Raw genomic sequence first — 15,121 nt, 5'->3', positions numbered from 1 at the left:
TTATAGATCACCTCAGATACAGCATGTCTAGGCAAATCATCATAATTCTCTTGAAACCCTGCTCTCTGCCTGTATTTCCAGTCTCTGTGAAGACCACCTGATGACCCAGTAAGAGAAGCCAGAGATTCAAAGCTCTTCTACCTCTGGGATCTCCTCATGGCAGCATGACGCTTTGCTCTCCGTCCCACAGACCGTGTCAAGATTCAGACCAGCATCCTGTTCCTCTCCCAGATGATCCCAGTGGGCTCCTCACGGACCTCCCTGCTTGCTCCTTGCCTTCCAGCCCTCTCCTTGCATCACGTTCAGGATCATCTCATAAGAGGGAAAACCTAGTCAGGAGTTTTGCTTATTTTCTAGTCCACTTCATACTATTGAGCTCAACTGCTTTTCCACTGTCAACAGCATTGCTTGCTTGGATCATTTACCAAATAACTGTTGTTTATTGCCCTGGTATAGTTTTATGCATTCTTCATCCCAAAGTAAAATAAATGCAACTCTTTTACTTTTCTTGGTGTCTTTATCTTTTGTTATAGTAACCTTTACAACTTTGCTATACCTCGAAAATATCTGATACAAGTCCTGGTCAGAAAAAAAATGAGCTGCATGTTCACACTGTGCTCTTACTTGGAGTAAATCTCCCTCTCATTTCTTCAGGTAGGGCCGTCCCAGTAGACCAAAGGAGCACCAGTCCTCTGCTCAGAGTCAGAGTCTCCCTATCCTCTGAAGCTGCTCTGGCATCACAGACTCCAGACCTTCAATTTCACTTATTAAAATCTTATCTGATGGTTTCTTTTTTTATATTTAATGAACATCTTTATGGTATACAATATGGTTTGTCATACGTGCAATGTGTAATAATCAAATCAAAGATATTACCATATATTACACAATGTTTTCAACAAAGAAAACTCCATGAGACCAGCAGATGGTGTAATGGTTAAGTCACTGGACTCCCACATAGTCAGCCATGGTTCGAGTCCTTGACCTGGCAACTTAAAACTCATGCCGGATGTGTGTGTATATGTAACCAAAATCCTGAGAGGAGAATGGGGGAGAAGGGAGTGTAGTGTGGCAATCCCCCTAGGGGTGATTTCTCACATTCTGTCTCTCTGGCAAGTGCGTGCACCCTATAGCAAAAATCACTCTCTTAAAAAAAAAAGAAAGAAAGAAAGAAAAGACAGGACCAGCAGTTGGCATAATGGCTATGTCGCTGTACTCCCATGTAGTTGACTGCAGTTCAAGCCCCAGGCCTTGTGGCTTAAACTCATGCCAGGCGTGTGTGTGCATGCTCAAGATTCTGACAGGAGAATGGAGGAGAAGGGATTGCTGCGTGGCCATCCCCCCGGGGGGTGATTTCTCACTTTCTGTCTCTCTATTTCTGTCTTTCTGACGAGTGCACACGCCCTATAGCAAAAACCTCTCCAAAAAAAAAAGAGAGAGAAGAAAAAAACAAAGAAAACTCCATGTCTGTTAGCCCTTTTCCCAGAGCACTTACTACCTACCCTCCTTAAATTCTAATTTTTGAAGGGATACCATAAAGCACCACTACACATTTTTAAAAAAGATTAAACATGGGCCAGCAAGTGGTGTGGGTGGTTAAGGCGCTAGATCCCGCATGGCCAGCTTCATGGTTTGAGTCCTTGACCTGGCGGCTTCAAACACACACCAGGTACATCTGTGTGCATGCTCCAAATCTGAAAGGAGGGAGAGATGGAGGAGGGATTGTGGGACCATCCTGAACGGAGAGTGCTTTCACTTTCTCTCTCGCTGTCTCTCTGATGAGCACAACCTCTAGCAGGTAAAATAAATAATTTAAAAAGGATCAGATGCAATAAATAGAAAGTAAACTAGTTAAATGGATTATTAGTATTACTGATGAAATTGTTCCCTTTTGTAATGTTAATTTTAAAAAATTAAAGCACAAATAATACATCCAACAATAAACTTGATTGATAAAAAAAATAATCAAACCTGAAAATAAGTGTTTTAATAAGAATAGAACTTTCAGTTTGGTAACACAGTGATATTCCGTTTAATAATAATTATTTTCAAACTAAGATTAAGTTATGCATTAGTAAAATACATTCTGGGGTTTTTTTTAGAGGTTATTGCCTTAGAGCGCATGCACTCACCAGAGATAGAGACAGTGAGGGGAAAGTGAGAAGTCACCCCTGCCCAGGGGAGATGGCCATGCCTCAATCCCTGCTCCATTCTCCTCCTGGGATCTTGGGCATACATTCACATGCACCTGGCGTGAGTTTCGAGCCACTGATCGGGGAATCAAACTGCGGTCAGCCATATGGGAGTCCAGCAACGTAACCACTACGCCATCTGCTGGTCCCAGTAAAATAAATTCTGATTTTTAAAACTATTTTTAACCAACACAAAGAATTGTAGCTCTCACATGTCTACATGGGAATAGAAAAAGATATTTTGTAGACTCATTTGATAGGTTTGGCTAACTTTTACTCAATAATATTGACTTCAGGAAATCATCTTGGGGCAACTCAGTAGGGCAGCCCAGGATCCGGAGAGAATGGGGAATTGGAGGAAAAGGGATTGTGGATTGACTAGACCCATTGTGGGCGGCATTTTCTCTCTCACACACACACATCTCCCTGCATGCATGCACACACCCTTTGGCGTTAAAAAAAATAAATGAAAAAATAAGCCATTAAAAGTAATCCTTAAGGTCTGTTGTGAATTTATGAAGCCATAATACAAGATAATATCCAAAAAGGAGAAAGGATTGCTATTTCCTGACTACTGTCACTGGGCAGTTCTTTTTTTTTTTTTTAAAGAAATTATGATTATAATTTTTATTCATCATTGTTATTTACTTATTTTTGTTTGACCAGAGAGAGACAGAGAGGGAAAGTGAGAAGGCAAGCCACCAGGTCCAGGACCCGAACTGCGGTCGCTTATGTGGGAGTCCAGCACCTTACCTACCATGCCACCTGCCAGTCCCTGTCACTGCATAGTTCTTAGGTAAACCCTTTATCGACCTACCAAGTGTTTGTCTTCTGCAAAATACTTTCAGGAAGTATCTCAGATGAGTTTATAACCAAGATCATTTCTGAATTCAAGAAATAAAGGGGTGAAACAGTGGCGTGATGCAAAGTGGTCCCACATGGGAAGATTCCCAGTTCAAGTCCAGAGACCTCCCTCAGTATGCCAGGCTGACTGAAGGCTGAAGGTGGGTTATGTTATCAGAACCCTACTGGGGTGCTCTCTCTCCCTCTGTCTCACTCATGCTTTTTCTATTTTAATTATTTTATTTAACATGTATTTATTTATTTATTTAGACCAGAGAGGGAGAGAGAGAGAGAAAGAAGGAAAGTGAAAAAGCAAGTTACCTGGTCCAGGACTCAAACCACAGTCAGCCATGTGGGAGTCTGGCACTCTCAACCACCACACCCACCATCTGCCGGCTCCTTCACTCACTCTTGAAAATAAACTTTACGAGAAAGAAAGAAATATTAACAAGTATGACAGACCCTGTCTGGGTTCAGGCACAGATGGTAAAAACGGTGAATCCCTGCTTCCACAGAGCTTTGGACAAGGAGAAGGTTCCTAGTTCTCATGACCCAGGGGACCAAGGGACCCAGGAATCCTAGGCTACACCTTACCCAGGTTGACAGTCCCCAAGGTCACTTTATTCTGTCTGGGAAAACTGAAATAAACTCCTCTTCTACGGGTTAATTAGGTTTTCAAATGAGCAAAACTTATCTCTGAGATATGCTAATGTGTAAATCCTACCCCAGTCATGCATATGATCTCTATGAAGATAGACTTTTTTTTCCTAAAGAGGCTTAATTCTTCTCCTATCTTGAAAAGACAGGTGTGGGCTTTAGTAGGAAGAAGTAGTCACTGACTGCACAACCCGTCACGAAGTTCAGGAAAGGAACTGGCTGAGGAAATCAGTGACCTCTTTTTCTGGAATCTTCGGGCCTATCTTCTTTGGCCCAGACTTCCTCCACGTACATAACAATGAGAAGTCTTGGTTCCACCAGGCAGCCTGAATGGAGGCTGTTTATTCTTCTATTCAACCAGCCATGGCCTAGCACCCTCCATGCCTTTCCCAGCACATTGCTCCCAAGGACCTTGTAATGATTTGCCCTGAATAAACCAACACCTTCAAAACCCAGTTTTCTTCTGCAGATGTATAAGTTGACAGGTTAAGACACTACCATGCAGACCCAGGTGCTGAGACCCAGTGGTAAATCAAGTGCCCTGCAAGGCTGGAAGCCATATGACAACTGCAGGTTCGAATCCCAGGGCAGACCTAAAAAAATGCAGGTCTTGTGCGTGGTACCTAGGATCCTGAGGAGACAGGGGCTGGGAAAGGGTTCCAAGCATGACAAGACCTCATCAAGGATGCTTCTCTCTCTGCTGCCAATGCTCTCCATTATTAAAAAATATTTTTGTACAAAATTTTATATACAATTTTTCATATATATATATCCATTTGTTATTAACTAAGAGCATCTGATTTTACACTAACAGGGCCTTTATCAGTTTAGCGGTCTCATTATATATAAAATGTTTGGGGTCAGCAGGTGGTGTAGTGGTTAAGGAGCTGGACTCCCATGTGGCAGACGGCAGTTAGTTCAAGTCCCTGACCTGGCGGCTTGAAATTCATTCCAGGCATGTGCATGTGTACCCAAAATTCTGAGAGAGAATGGAAGAGAAGAGATTGCAATGTGACCATCCCCCCAGGGGGTGATTTCTCGCTTTCTATGTCTCTGTCTCTCTCCGTCTCTCCAGCAAGTTTTCTGGGTTACACATACTCATCATACATCTTTGTAGATACAATATACTTTTTCCTTTTTTTGAGGTTTTTGCTGTAGAGCACATGCACTTGCCAGAAAGACACAGAGAGAGACAGACAGAAAGCGAGAAATCACCCCCTGGGGGGATGGCCATGCCACAATCCCTTCTTCATTCTCCTCTCAGGATCTTGGGCATGCACGCACACGTGCCTGGTGTGAGTTTAAGCCACTGGATTTGAACCTTGGTTGACTACATGGGAGTCCAGCGACATAGCCATTACTCCATCTTCTGGTCCCACAATATAGTTTTTCAAAGCATATATACAGTGTACAATAATCAAACACATATACACATCTGTCATATTTGACTTCAACGTTGCATTATGTTATGCACATTTGACAATAGTTGTACTAGTTTTTTGGGGCGGGGAAGTATATATTGAGCTGCCAACAATATTTTTTTTACTCTGTTGTAGTACACTGTTTCAAAATCTATTCCACTTGTTTATATGTTCTTGTGTCTGGTAATTCTCTCCTCAGGATCTCCTTTGGCAAGCACACGCACCCTATAGCAAAAATCTCTGTAAAAATAGAATAAACTTACACCAGGTTCATACGTGTCCAAAATCCCGAGAAAAGAATGGAGGAGAAGGGATTGGAGTGTGGCCATTTCCCCTGGGGAGTGATTTTTCATTTTCTGTCTCTTTGTCTCTCCAGTAAGCACACATGCCTTATCACAAAAATCTCTCAAAATAGCAATAATAATAATAATTTTCTTCTGAACCCCATGACCTTTCACTGACTGTGCTTCTTATCAAATTTCCAGTTGAACCCAGATTTATCCTTCTAATTCTAGTCCCCACACCCATTCTGTCCTAAAGCTTTTTGTTTTGTCTGTACTTTTTGAAGTTGGTAGTTGACTTTCATAGAATAGGCATGTCCTCTTTTTTTAAAATATTTTTTGAGATTTTTTTAAAAATTATTTTATTTTATTTTATTTGTTATTATTATTTATTTTTCATTTGACCAAGGAGACAGAGTAAAAGAAGGGGAAAGTGAGAAGGCCACCAGATCCAGGACTTGAACCACAGTCGGTCATGTGGGAGTCTAGCACTTTAACCACCATGCAACCTGCTGGGCCCCCATCAAGAGATTTTTTTTTATGTTTTTTTTTGAGAGGCTTTTGCTATAAGATGTGTTCACTCACCGGAGAGACAGAGAACCAGAAGAAAGCAAAAAATCACCTCCCCCGCCCCAGGGAGGATAGCCATGTTGTATTCCCTTCTCCATTTTCCTCCAGGGATTTTGGGCAAGCACGCACACACACCTGGCATGAGTTTCAAATCGCCAGATCTGGGATTCAAACCATGGTCGATCACATGGATGTCCAGCACCTTAACTATTACACTGCCTGCAGGCCCCCCAAATTTTGAATTATTTTGTTTTAATTACCAGAGGGCATATGCACTTACCGGAGAGAGACAGAGAGAAGGAGAGGGGGGGACAGAAAGCACATTCCCCGAGAACAGGGCATGGTCATGCTAAAATCCCTTTTCCGTTTCTCCATCCCGTTAAGATTTTTATATGCATAAACGTGCATTCAGGGTGTTTTTCAAGCTGTCGGGGCTGGGATTTGGACTGCAGTTGGTCATTTGAGATGTGATTCCCTTAACCAGCATGCCATATAGATGTGGTTTGATGATAACGGTGATGACAATGACAATAATGTTGGTGACAACCTTACCTCTATGACTGCTTTCTAACTCTGGATCTATTTGGGTCAGTGTACCTAATTTTCCAACTAGTGTCGCCAGTTCTTTGTGAAGTCACTCAGGTAGCTTGTTAAAAATGCAGATTCCTGGACCAGCAGGTGGCATGGTGGTAAAGGTGCTGGATTCCCACATGGCTCCTGGCAGCTTGAAAATCACACTAGGTGCGTGTGCATTTATGTCCAAAATCCTGAGGGAGAACAGAAGAGAAGGGATTGCAGTATGGCTACCCACCCCCCAGGGGGTGGGGGAGGATTTCTTGCTTTCCCTCTTACTGTCTCTCTCTCTGTCTCTCTTAGGTGAGCACACACACCCTATGGCAAAAACCTTGGGACCAGCAGTTAGCGTAATGGCTATGTCGTTGGACTCCCATGTAGTTGACCGCGGTTTGCGTCCCGGAACCGGTGGCTTAAAACTCACGCCGTTTCTGTCTGGCTGGCGAGTGCACGTGCCCTATAGCGAAAAACCTCTCCAAAAAAAAAAAAAAAATACCTTAAATATGCAGATTCCTTGGCCCTTCCCCCAGAGCCTGAATCTCTAAAGTAGGATGCCTGCAACCTGTGTGCTTTTTAACCTCCACCATCCTCCTAGTGATTCGGACTCTGTTAGTACAGGAGCATAATCACTTATTTAAAACTTTAAAAATGAAGGACGGGACAACCCCGTAGTGTAATGGTTATGCACTGTGCATTAGGAGCCAGATCCCATATGGCCAACCACGGTTGAAAAACATGCCTGGTGCATGCACGTACATGCCCAAAATCCTTATGGAAAGGAGAAGATGGAAGAAAAAGGATTACAGCGTGACCATGACCTGTTGGAGGGGTTTGCTTTCTTTTTCTTCTCTCTTGAGGATATGCAGCCTTTGGCAATTGAAAAAAGTCTTGGGACCAGCGGATGGCGTAATGCCTGTGTGGCTGGACTCCCATGTAGTCGACCGCGGTTCAAGTCCCAGACCCGGTGGCTTAAACTCATGTCGGACACGTGTGCATGTGTGCCCAAGATCCTGAGAAGAGAATGGAGAAGAAGGGATTGTGGCGTGGCCATCCCTCCTGGGGGGTGATTTCTCGCTTTCTGTCTCTGTCACTCTCTCTCTGGTGAGAGCATGTGCTCTGTAGTAAAAACCTCCCGCACTTGCGGGACCAGCAGATGGCACAGCGGTTATGTCACTGGACTCCCAAATGGCCGGGCATGATTTGAGTCCTGGACTCTGTGGCTTGCAAATCATGTCAGGGACATGCGCATGCGTGCCTAAGATCCCAGGAGGAGAATGGAAGAGAAGGGACTGTGGCTTGGCCTTCCTTCATGGGGATTGATTTCTCACTTCTCCCCTCACCGTGACTGTTTCTCTCACTGTCTCCATTGAGTACATGTGCCCTAAGGCAAAAACCTCTTTTAAAAAAAAGTCCAGTGACATAGCCATTACCCCAACAGCTGGTCCCAACACTTCTTTTTTTCATTTCCATAAGCAACAGAGATAGAAAGAGAAAGTGATTATCCTCCCAACAGGGTCCCAATGCCATGATCTATCCCCAGCCCCCGCCAGCCCTAGGTCATGAGCATGTACTGCCCAACATATTTTGGGAGGTCTCTGGACTTGAACTGGGAACCTTCCAATGTGGGATTGCCTCGCAGTGTTGCATTTTACCAAGGCATCACCATCTGGCCCCTTGCAGGCACTTTTTTAAGCAATGGTCTCACTTCAGGTGCTTTCATGCAAATTAGAAAAAGGCACCCCTTCTGAAGGCTGGCAACACTTAGGTCCCTTCCCAGGCCACACAGCAGGTTATGGTGAGTTCAGAGTCCACGATGAATGACTGTGCTGTGTAGCACGCACTGCACAGAGTTGTAGGCAGTATTAACCAGGACAGTCCTCATTAAGGACTCGGTGCAGTGCCTGACAGGTAGCAAATACCCAATGAGGCATATGTGCTCTAGCCTCTAGTCTGTCATGTGTTTCAAATATTTTTCCAGTTTTGTCATTTGATTTTGCTTGTTGTGTTTGCCAAACAATAACTTTTTTTAAAAGATTCACTTATGTCATTGTATTTATTATTATTATTATTTTAATTTACTGCAGGGCACATTTATCCCCCTAGAGAGAGAGAGAGAGACAGAAAATGAGAAAGCAAGCCGCCAGGTTCAGGACTTGAACCGCAGTCAGCCATGTGGGAGTCCAGTGCTTTAATCAACACACCACCTGCTGGCCACTCTTATACTATTTTTACATGATCACATTTTTAATCTTTTCCATTGTGACTTTTGTTTTGGTTGGCATTGTAATGACAAATAATTGAAAAGGATAACCAGTTCTGTGTTAATTAAGGAACTGGCTAACTTAGACTGTAACAGACAAGAGGACAGTGAATGTCTCATCAAACAGTCCAGACGAGGGTGGTAGCTCTGCTCCACAAGGCTCTCAGGAACCCAGGCAGCGTTCCTCTCACCGCCTAACCTCAACTCCATCACAGAAGCTGGCTCTCTAGTGCCTCATGTGTGCCTGCCTATGGCAAAGGGAAGGGAAAGGGAGCAGGAAATAACCAATTCCCCTAGAAAAAGAAGCATGAATTTCTACTTACGTTTCATGGAAACTTGGTCACATGGTCCCACCTGGTTGCAAAGTTGGGAAGTGTAACCTCTAGCAGGGTGACTGTGCCTTGCTGAGCGAGGGGTACGGACAGGGCCATGGCTCTCATACTGAAAGAAAGAAGCTGAGAATCCCGGGATACAATGGACAGTCAGTACCACATTGCCCCCCACCTTTGTGGGGAAACTCCTCCCTTCCTGGACACACTATTAGATCATTTTTTTTCAAATGCAAAAATTGCAATTCTTTTAGATGTAGTTTTTGTTTTCCCAAGCTCTAATTATAAGAAATAACTCAGGGTTAGAAAATGAAAAGAAGGGCCAGCTGGTAGCATCGTGATTTAGGGAACTGGATCCCATGTGGTCAACTGTGTTGTTCTAGTCCCAGACCAGTAGCTTGAAAAACATGCTGGGTGTGTGTGGGTGCATGCCCCAAATCCTGAAAGGAGGGCGAAGTAGAGTAGAAGGGTTTGAGATGTGACCATCTCCCAGAGAGAATAGTTTCTCACTTTCTTTCTCTCTCTCTATCCGGGCACAAGCCCTCTAGCAAAAAAAAAAAAAAAAAAAAAAACAATTGGGGGAGATATTTTTGAGATAGGGTTTGTGCTTGCCTGAGAGATAGACAGAGTGAAAAATCACATCCGGGCACAAGCCCTCTAGCAAAAAAAAAAACAAAAAACAATTGGGGGAGATATTTTTGCTATAGGGTTTGTGCTTGCCTGAGAAATAGAGTGAAAACTCATGTGGGGCGGGGGAGACCACACTTCAGTCCTTTCTCCTCCATTCTCCTCTTGGGATTTTGGGCACACACACATGCACCTGGCATGAGTTTCAACCCTCCAGGTCTGGGACTCAAATCGTGGTCCACCACATAGGAGTCCAGCACCACGGCGCTGCCACCTGCTGGTACCTCTCTAGCAAAATTTTAAAAAGAGAGAGAGAGGAAAAGAGGAAGGAAGAGAGTGAGAAAGAAAGAAAGGGGGGAAAAAAGAAGGAAAAAGAAAAGACAATTAATACTTTTTATCCCTTGAGGGTCTTGGCAAATCCCCCTTCCTTGGCCTAGACCACCTTGCCTGCCTTTCAGTCGGTTCATTGCTGCTGTTCCTCAGGTCCCTCTGACAGCCCTCTCCTCAGGAAGGAGCCTAGCCCAGCCCTCCTTCCCTCTAGAGCACCTGGGGCTCCTCCGCAAAGACCTTACATTATCCTTATCCTCTGGGACATCGGCCTGCCTCTCTCTGTTGATGCCTGCTGGGCGGCCCTGCACTGTGGGCTTCTGGGGTGCTCGATAAATGCTTTGTTGGTGAGTGAATGAAGGTTGATGGAAGAAGACAGAGGAGCTGAGAGAATGAAGGAAGGTGAGAGAAAGAAGCTGGTATTTTAGGATGCTGTAGGGGGCCAGGCCCTTTCCCCAGTGGGGAGAGACTGGCAGATCCAAGTCAGGCTTGGAAGCCGAGGAGCCCTGCACCCCAATGCCATCCACAGCCAGAGCTGAGAGGGTGGAACCTCTTATAGAGCAGGGAGTGCGGATGAGAAATGCAGCCCTTCGTGGTTCCAGGGTGGAGACCTCCGTCCTTGTAGAAGAGGCATGGACACTTAATGAATGCCGAATTAAGGAACTGTTACATATTGGAATTTTTCTAGACTTTCACATGAAATAAAATGACCAGTTCCATGATTTCATTCATTTTTCTGGAATGAAACTAAAGCCTCTGCCAGCGACAGATTTAGACAATTTGCTATTTAATCTAAAAGTGACATTGCCATTTGAGAAAACTCTAGATTACATGTGGAGGTAAGGGGGCAACAGGTGGTGTAGTAGTTAAGGCACTGGACTCCTACATGGCTAACCATGGTTCAAGTCCTGGATCTCGAAAATCACATCAGTAGGTTTGAAAATTATATTGGGCCTGCAAGCCTAAAACCCTGGGAGGAGAATGGAGGAGCAGAATAGAGAAGAGATTACAGCTGACTATCCCCCCTGAGGGTGGTAATTTCTCACTTTCCCTCTGATTGTCTCTGACTCTCTTTAGTAAGTGCATGTACCCTAAGGCAAAAAACTTAAAAAAAAAAAAAAAAAGAAGAGGTGGTGGTAAGATAAAGGTAATTAGGATGCCGTCATTCCCCTGTTGCCAATGCACTTTTTCATACTGTGATTGTCATTTGATAGTATTCTAATTAGTAAGGTATAGTACTGTCAAAATGAAACAATTGGCCTGGTTTCCCAGTGGGTAAGGGAGCTAGATCCCACATGGCTGACTGTGGTTCAAATCCCAACCCCAACAGTTTGAAAACCACACTGGGCGTGTATGTGTGTGCTTGCCCCAAATCTCAATAAGATGGAGAAATAGAGGAGAAGGGATTGTGGCATGACCACACCTCACTGGGCTTTCTCCTTCTCCCTTCCTCTCTCTTTCTGGTGAGTGCACCTGCCCTCTGGCAATTAAAAATAAAAGAAAGGAACAGTTGAGGTATCACTTTATTTTATATAGATAAGCGCTACAACATATCTAATGTATCTATTCTATATCTATTATTAACTGATGGAAAACAATTTGCATTTATTCAATTTGGGATATGAAAGCTCTTCACAATGGACTGTCTTTCTGCTTGTTGTTTAAGTTCTCTCCTATAAAATAAGCTCAGCTTCAAAAAGGTGAAAAGGAAAAGAAGGTGAATACATGTGTTAGCAGTTTTCCCAATCCTACCTTTGCCACTGCAAAATCAGTGCACGGTTGGGGTCTTGCAAAAATAAATAGAAGAGCAACATGTGATTCTAAATTTCAACATAGGAACATATCTGCTAGATGTTATTGCTTGAAATTAGTCCGTTTTTATTGTTGAAATTCTCTGTAGAGAACACTACTTGGAGAAGGCTCATTCGAAAACAAGAGAGAGAGAGAGATGGAGGAGGGGGAGAGAGAGAGAGAGAGAAATGAAAAATCGCCCCACAGGGGTCACACCACAACCGTTTCTCTATTCTCCGCTCTGTGTTTTGGGCATGTTCACACATGGGCCCGGCATCTTTCAAGCCACCAGGTCTGGGGATCAAATCATAGCCATGTAGAAGTCCAGCACCTTAAGCACCATGCCACCTGTTGATGAAAAGGAAAGTAAGAAATCACCACCCAGCGGGATGGCCATGCCATAATTCCTTCTGCACGCTTCTCTTGGGATTTCACACACACGTGCACCCAGTGTGATTTTCAAGCCTCCAGGTCTAGTACTCGAGTGAGGTCAACCATGTAGGAGTCCAGCGTCTCAACCACCACGTCACCTGCTGGCCCCTATTTTCTTTCTCTTTCTTCCTTCCTTTCTTTCTTAATTCCTTTAAAAACAAAACAAAACAAAAAAACTTCCAATTATTATTTGGTCACAATTAGCCTGCAATTTTTTTTAATTTTTAATTTTTAATATTATTTTTTACTTATTCACGATAGAACGTGTGTGCACGAGAGAGAGAGGTGAGCACCCTCCACAAGGTCTGGGCATGCCATAGTCCCATCGCCTCAGTCCTCAGCCTATTGAATTGCACACATTTGTCCAGGTGCCTGGCGTGCTTTGGGCTGACTGGGCTGGAGATTTTAATTGTAGTTGCCATGGTGGAATCTAGCTTCTCCTGAACAGCTCATTACCACTAGTCCATGAAATTGGCTTAAGATTTGTAATATTCGAGAAAGCAGGTGGCATGGAGGTTAAGGTGGCTGGATTCCACATAGCCAACTGCACAGTTAAGGGTCCTGAACCTGGTGGCTTGAAAATCACACCAGGTGTGTGTACGTGGGATCCAAAATCCCAAGAAAAGAATGGAAGAGAAGGGATTGTGGCATGGCCATCCCCACTGGGGCTTGTTTTCTTGCTTTCTGTCTTTCTATCTCTCCCGCAAGCTCACACATCCTATAGCAAAAATCTCTAAAATAAAAAGCGAGCACTGGGTGGAGACCAGGAGGACCGAGGCAGAATAGGAACAGCAGCCTCAGATGTGCAGCCCCAGTGACTTTCATGTGAGAGGCCATCTTCCCACTGGCAGCTCCATGGGTTCCCAAGAAACTCAAGTTAGGGGTGAAGGGTGATCTCCCTCTCTAGACTTGAAGGAGGAGTGGAGACAGAGATGAGATTTCCCTCTCACTCTTCACAAGGAGAAGAGGAACTGTGGCCTTAGCCCAGCGCCTTTGTCAGGTGTGTTTTCTCTGTTGTTCCTCAAACGATGAGGGATTAAGAAGGGTTAGGGTGACAATTTTTTTTTTTTTTTATGATTCTTGCTAAACCAGAAGAGATGGTTTTCTTAGAGAGTTGTGGAAAGAAATGCAGATTATTGAGTGCTTCAGGAAACTTGTTTCAAAGCACCTGGAGTATCTGTGTCTAATCCATATATTTTATAATTATTAATTTAATTTTATTTATTCATTTATTTTAATTTGACCAGAGAGAGAGAGAGGGAGAGAAAGTGAGAAAGCAAGCCACCAGGTCTGAGACTCAAACTGTGGTTGACCATATGGGAGTGTCCAGCGCCTTACCCACCATGCCGCCTGCTGGTCCCCCTAATCCATATTTTAAAACAGCTGACTTCTGGGGCCAGTAGGTGGCATGAAAGATAAGGCACTGGACTCCCACGTGGCTGCCTGTGGTTCGAGCCCCGGACCTGACAGCTGGGACATCATGCCAAACATGTGTGCATGTGTGCCCATAATCCTGAGAGGAGAATGGAAGAGAAGAGATTGTAGTATGGCCACCCCCTTGAGGGGATGTGATTTCTCATGATCCCTCTCTGTTTCTGTGTCTCTCTCTGGTAAGCATATATACCCTATGGCAACAATAAATAAATAACAACAACAACAGCAACCAAAAAAAAGCTGACTTCCGCTTTCTGAAACCCAACTCCCCTGCCACTCCCAGCCCCTTCCTTTTCACACCATTACTCCTCGGGCCCTCTCGAAGCCTCGCTTTTCTAGTCTGAGAAATGAGAGGACTCCCACTACCATAGCACTCAGATATATGAAGTCACCTTTATTTTTTTAATTTTTAGATTTTTCTATAGACACATGCACTCACCAGAGAGTGACAGAGAAGGAAAGTGAAAAATCATTCCCCAAGAGGAATGGCCATGCCAAAGTCTCTTCTCCTCCACTTTCCTTCTTTGGATTTTTGGGCATGCGTGTGCATGCATCCGGTGTGTTTTTCAGCTGCCAGGTCCTGGACTCTAACTATGGCCATGTAGGATCCAGTGCTTTAACCACCACCCACCTGCTAGCCCATAGTCACCTTATTTACATGAATGGGGACGTTCTGCTGTTTGCCACCCCAACCAAGGAGTGTCCAGTCATGGGCAGAGTGAGAGGTTCGAAACGATCTGCACCAGGCCTCAAACTGATGAGGCCTACAATTGAGACTGTTTATGCAAACATGGGCCTGAGGCTTCTGGGGCGTTAGAAGACCCATGGTCTCTTTGGCACTGTTACCCTTCAGCACCTGTGCAAATGGTCCTACAGAAATAGAGGAAATCAAATCTTGCTCCTCAGATTGCACCTGGCCGCCTTTCATTAGTGAATGTACTCCTTCCGAGGTCCTGTGAGCTGGATGGAGATGGCTGTATTACACACAGTGTCGTCTTTAATTTAAAAAATAGGCAAGATTAGGGATAGCAGGTGGTGTGATGGTTAGGGTTGCTGACCTTCCTCATGGCCGACCATGGTTTGAGTCCCGGACCTGGTGACTTGCTTTCTCACTTTCTCTCTCTCTCTTTCATAAAATTAAAATAAATAAAATTAAATAAAAAATAATTATTTTTAAAAATTAGGCAAGATTAAAGAAAGCAGGTGGTGTGGTAGTGAAAGTACAGGACTCTCACAAGGTCAGCTGTGGTTAGAGTCTCAGACCTGACAGCTTGAAAACCACACTGGGTGCATGTGCATACTCAAAATTCCAGGAGAAGAATGGAAGAAAAAACTATTGCAGCATGGCCATCCCTCCCGGGGAGTGATTTCTCACTTTTTTTTT

General features: G+C 44.1%; 1 protein-coding gene across 1 annotated transcript in view; it reads right to left on the bottom strand.

The window, feature by feature from the left end:
- Window positions 1-15,121, bottom strand: part of FOXI3 (forkhead box I3) — a 39,381-nt gene that overhangs the window by 22,711 nt on the left and 1,549 nt on the right. The window contains exons 3-4 of the mRNA XM_006168386.1: window positions 14,481-14,607; window positions 10,326-10,698 (exon numbers count right to left, since the gene is read on the bottom strand). Coding sequence (XP_006168448.1) covers window positions 10,326-10,698; window positions 14,481-14,607 — 500 coding nt within the window. The remainder of the gene's footprint in view (window positions 1-10,325; window positions 10,699-14,480; window positions 14,608-15,121) is intronic.

Source organism: Tupaia chinensis, unplaced genomic scaffold (assembly GCF_000334495.1).
Source record: "Tupaia chinensis unplaced genomic scaffold, TupChi_1.0 Scaffold145741_1, whole genome shotgun sequence".
NCBI lineage: Eukaryota > Metazoa > Chordata > Mammalia > Scandentia > Tupaiidae > Tupaia > Tupaia belangeri.
This window is presented reverse-complemented; position numbering and strand designations above follow the sequence as displayed.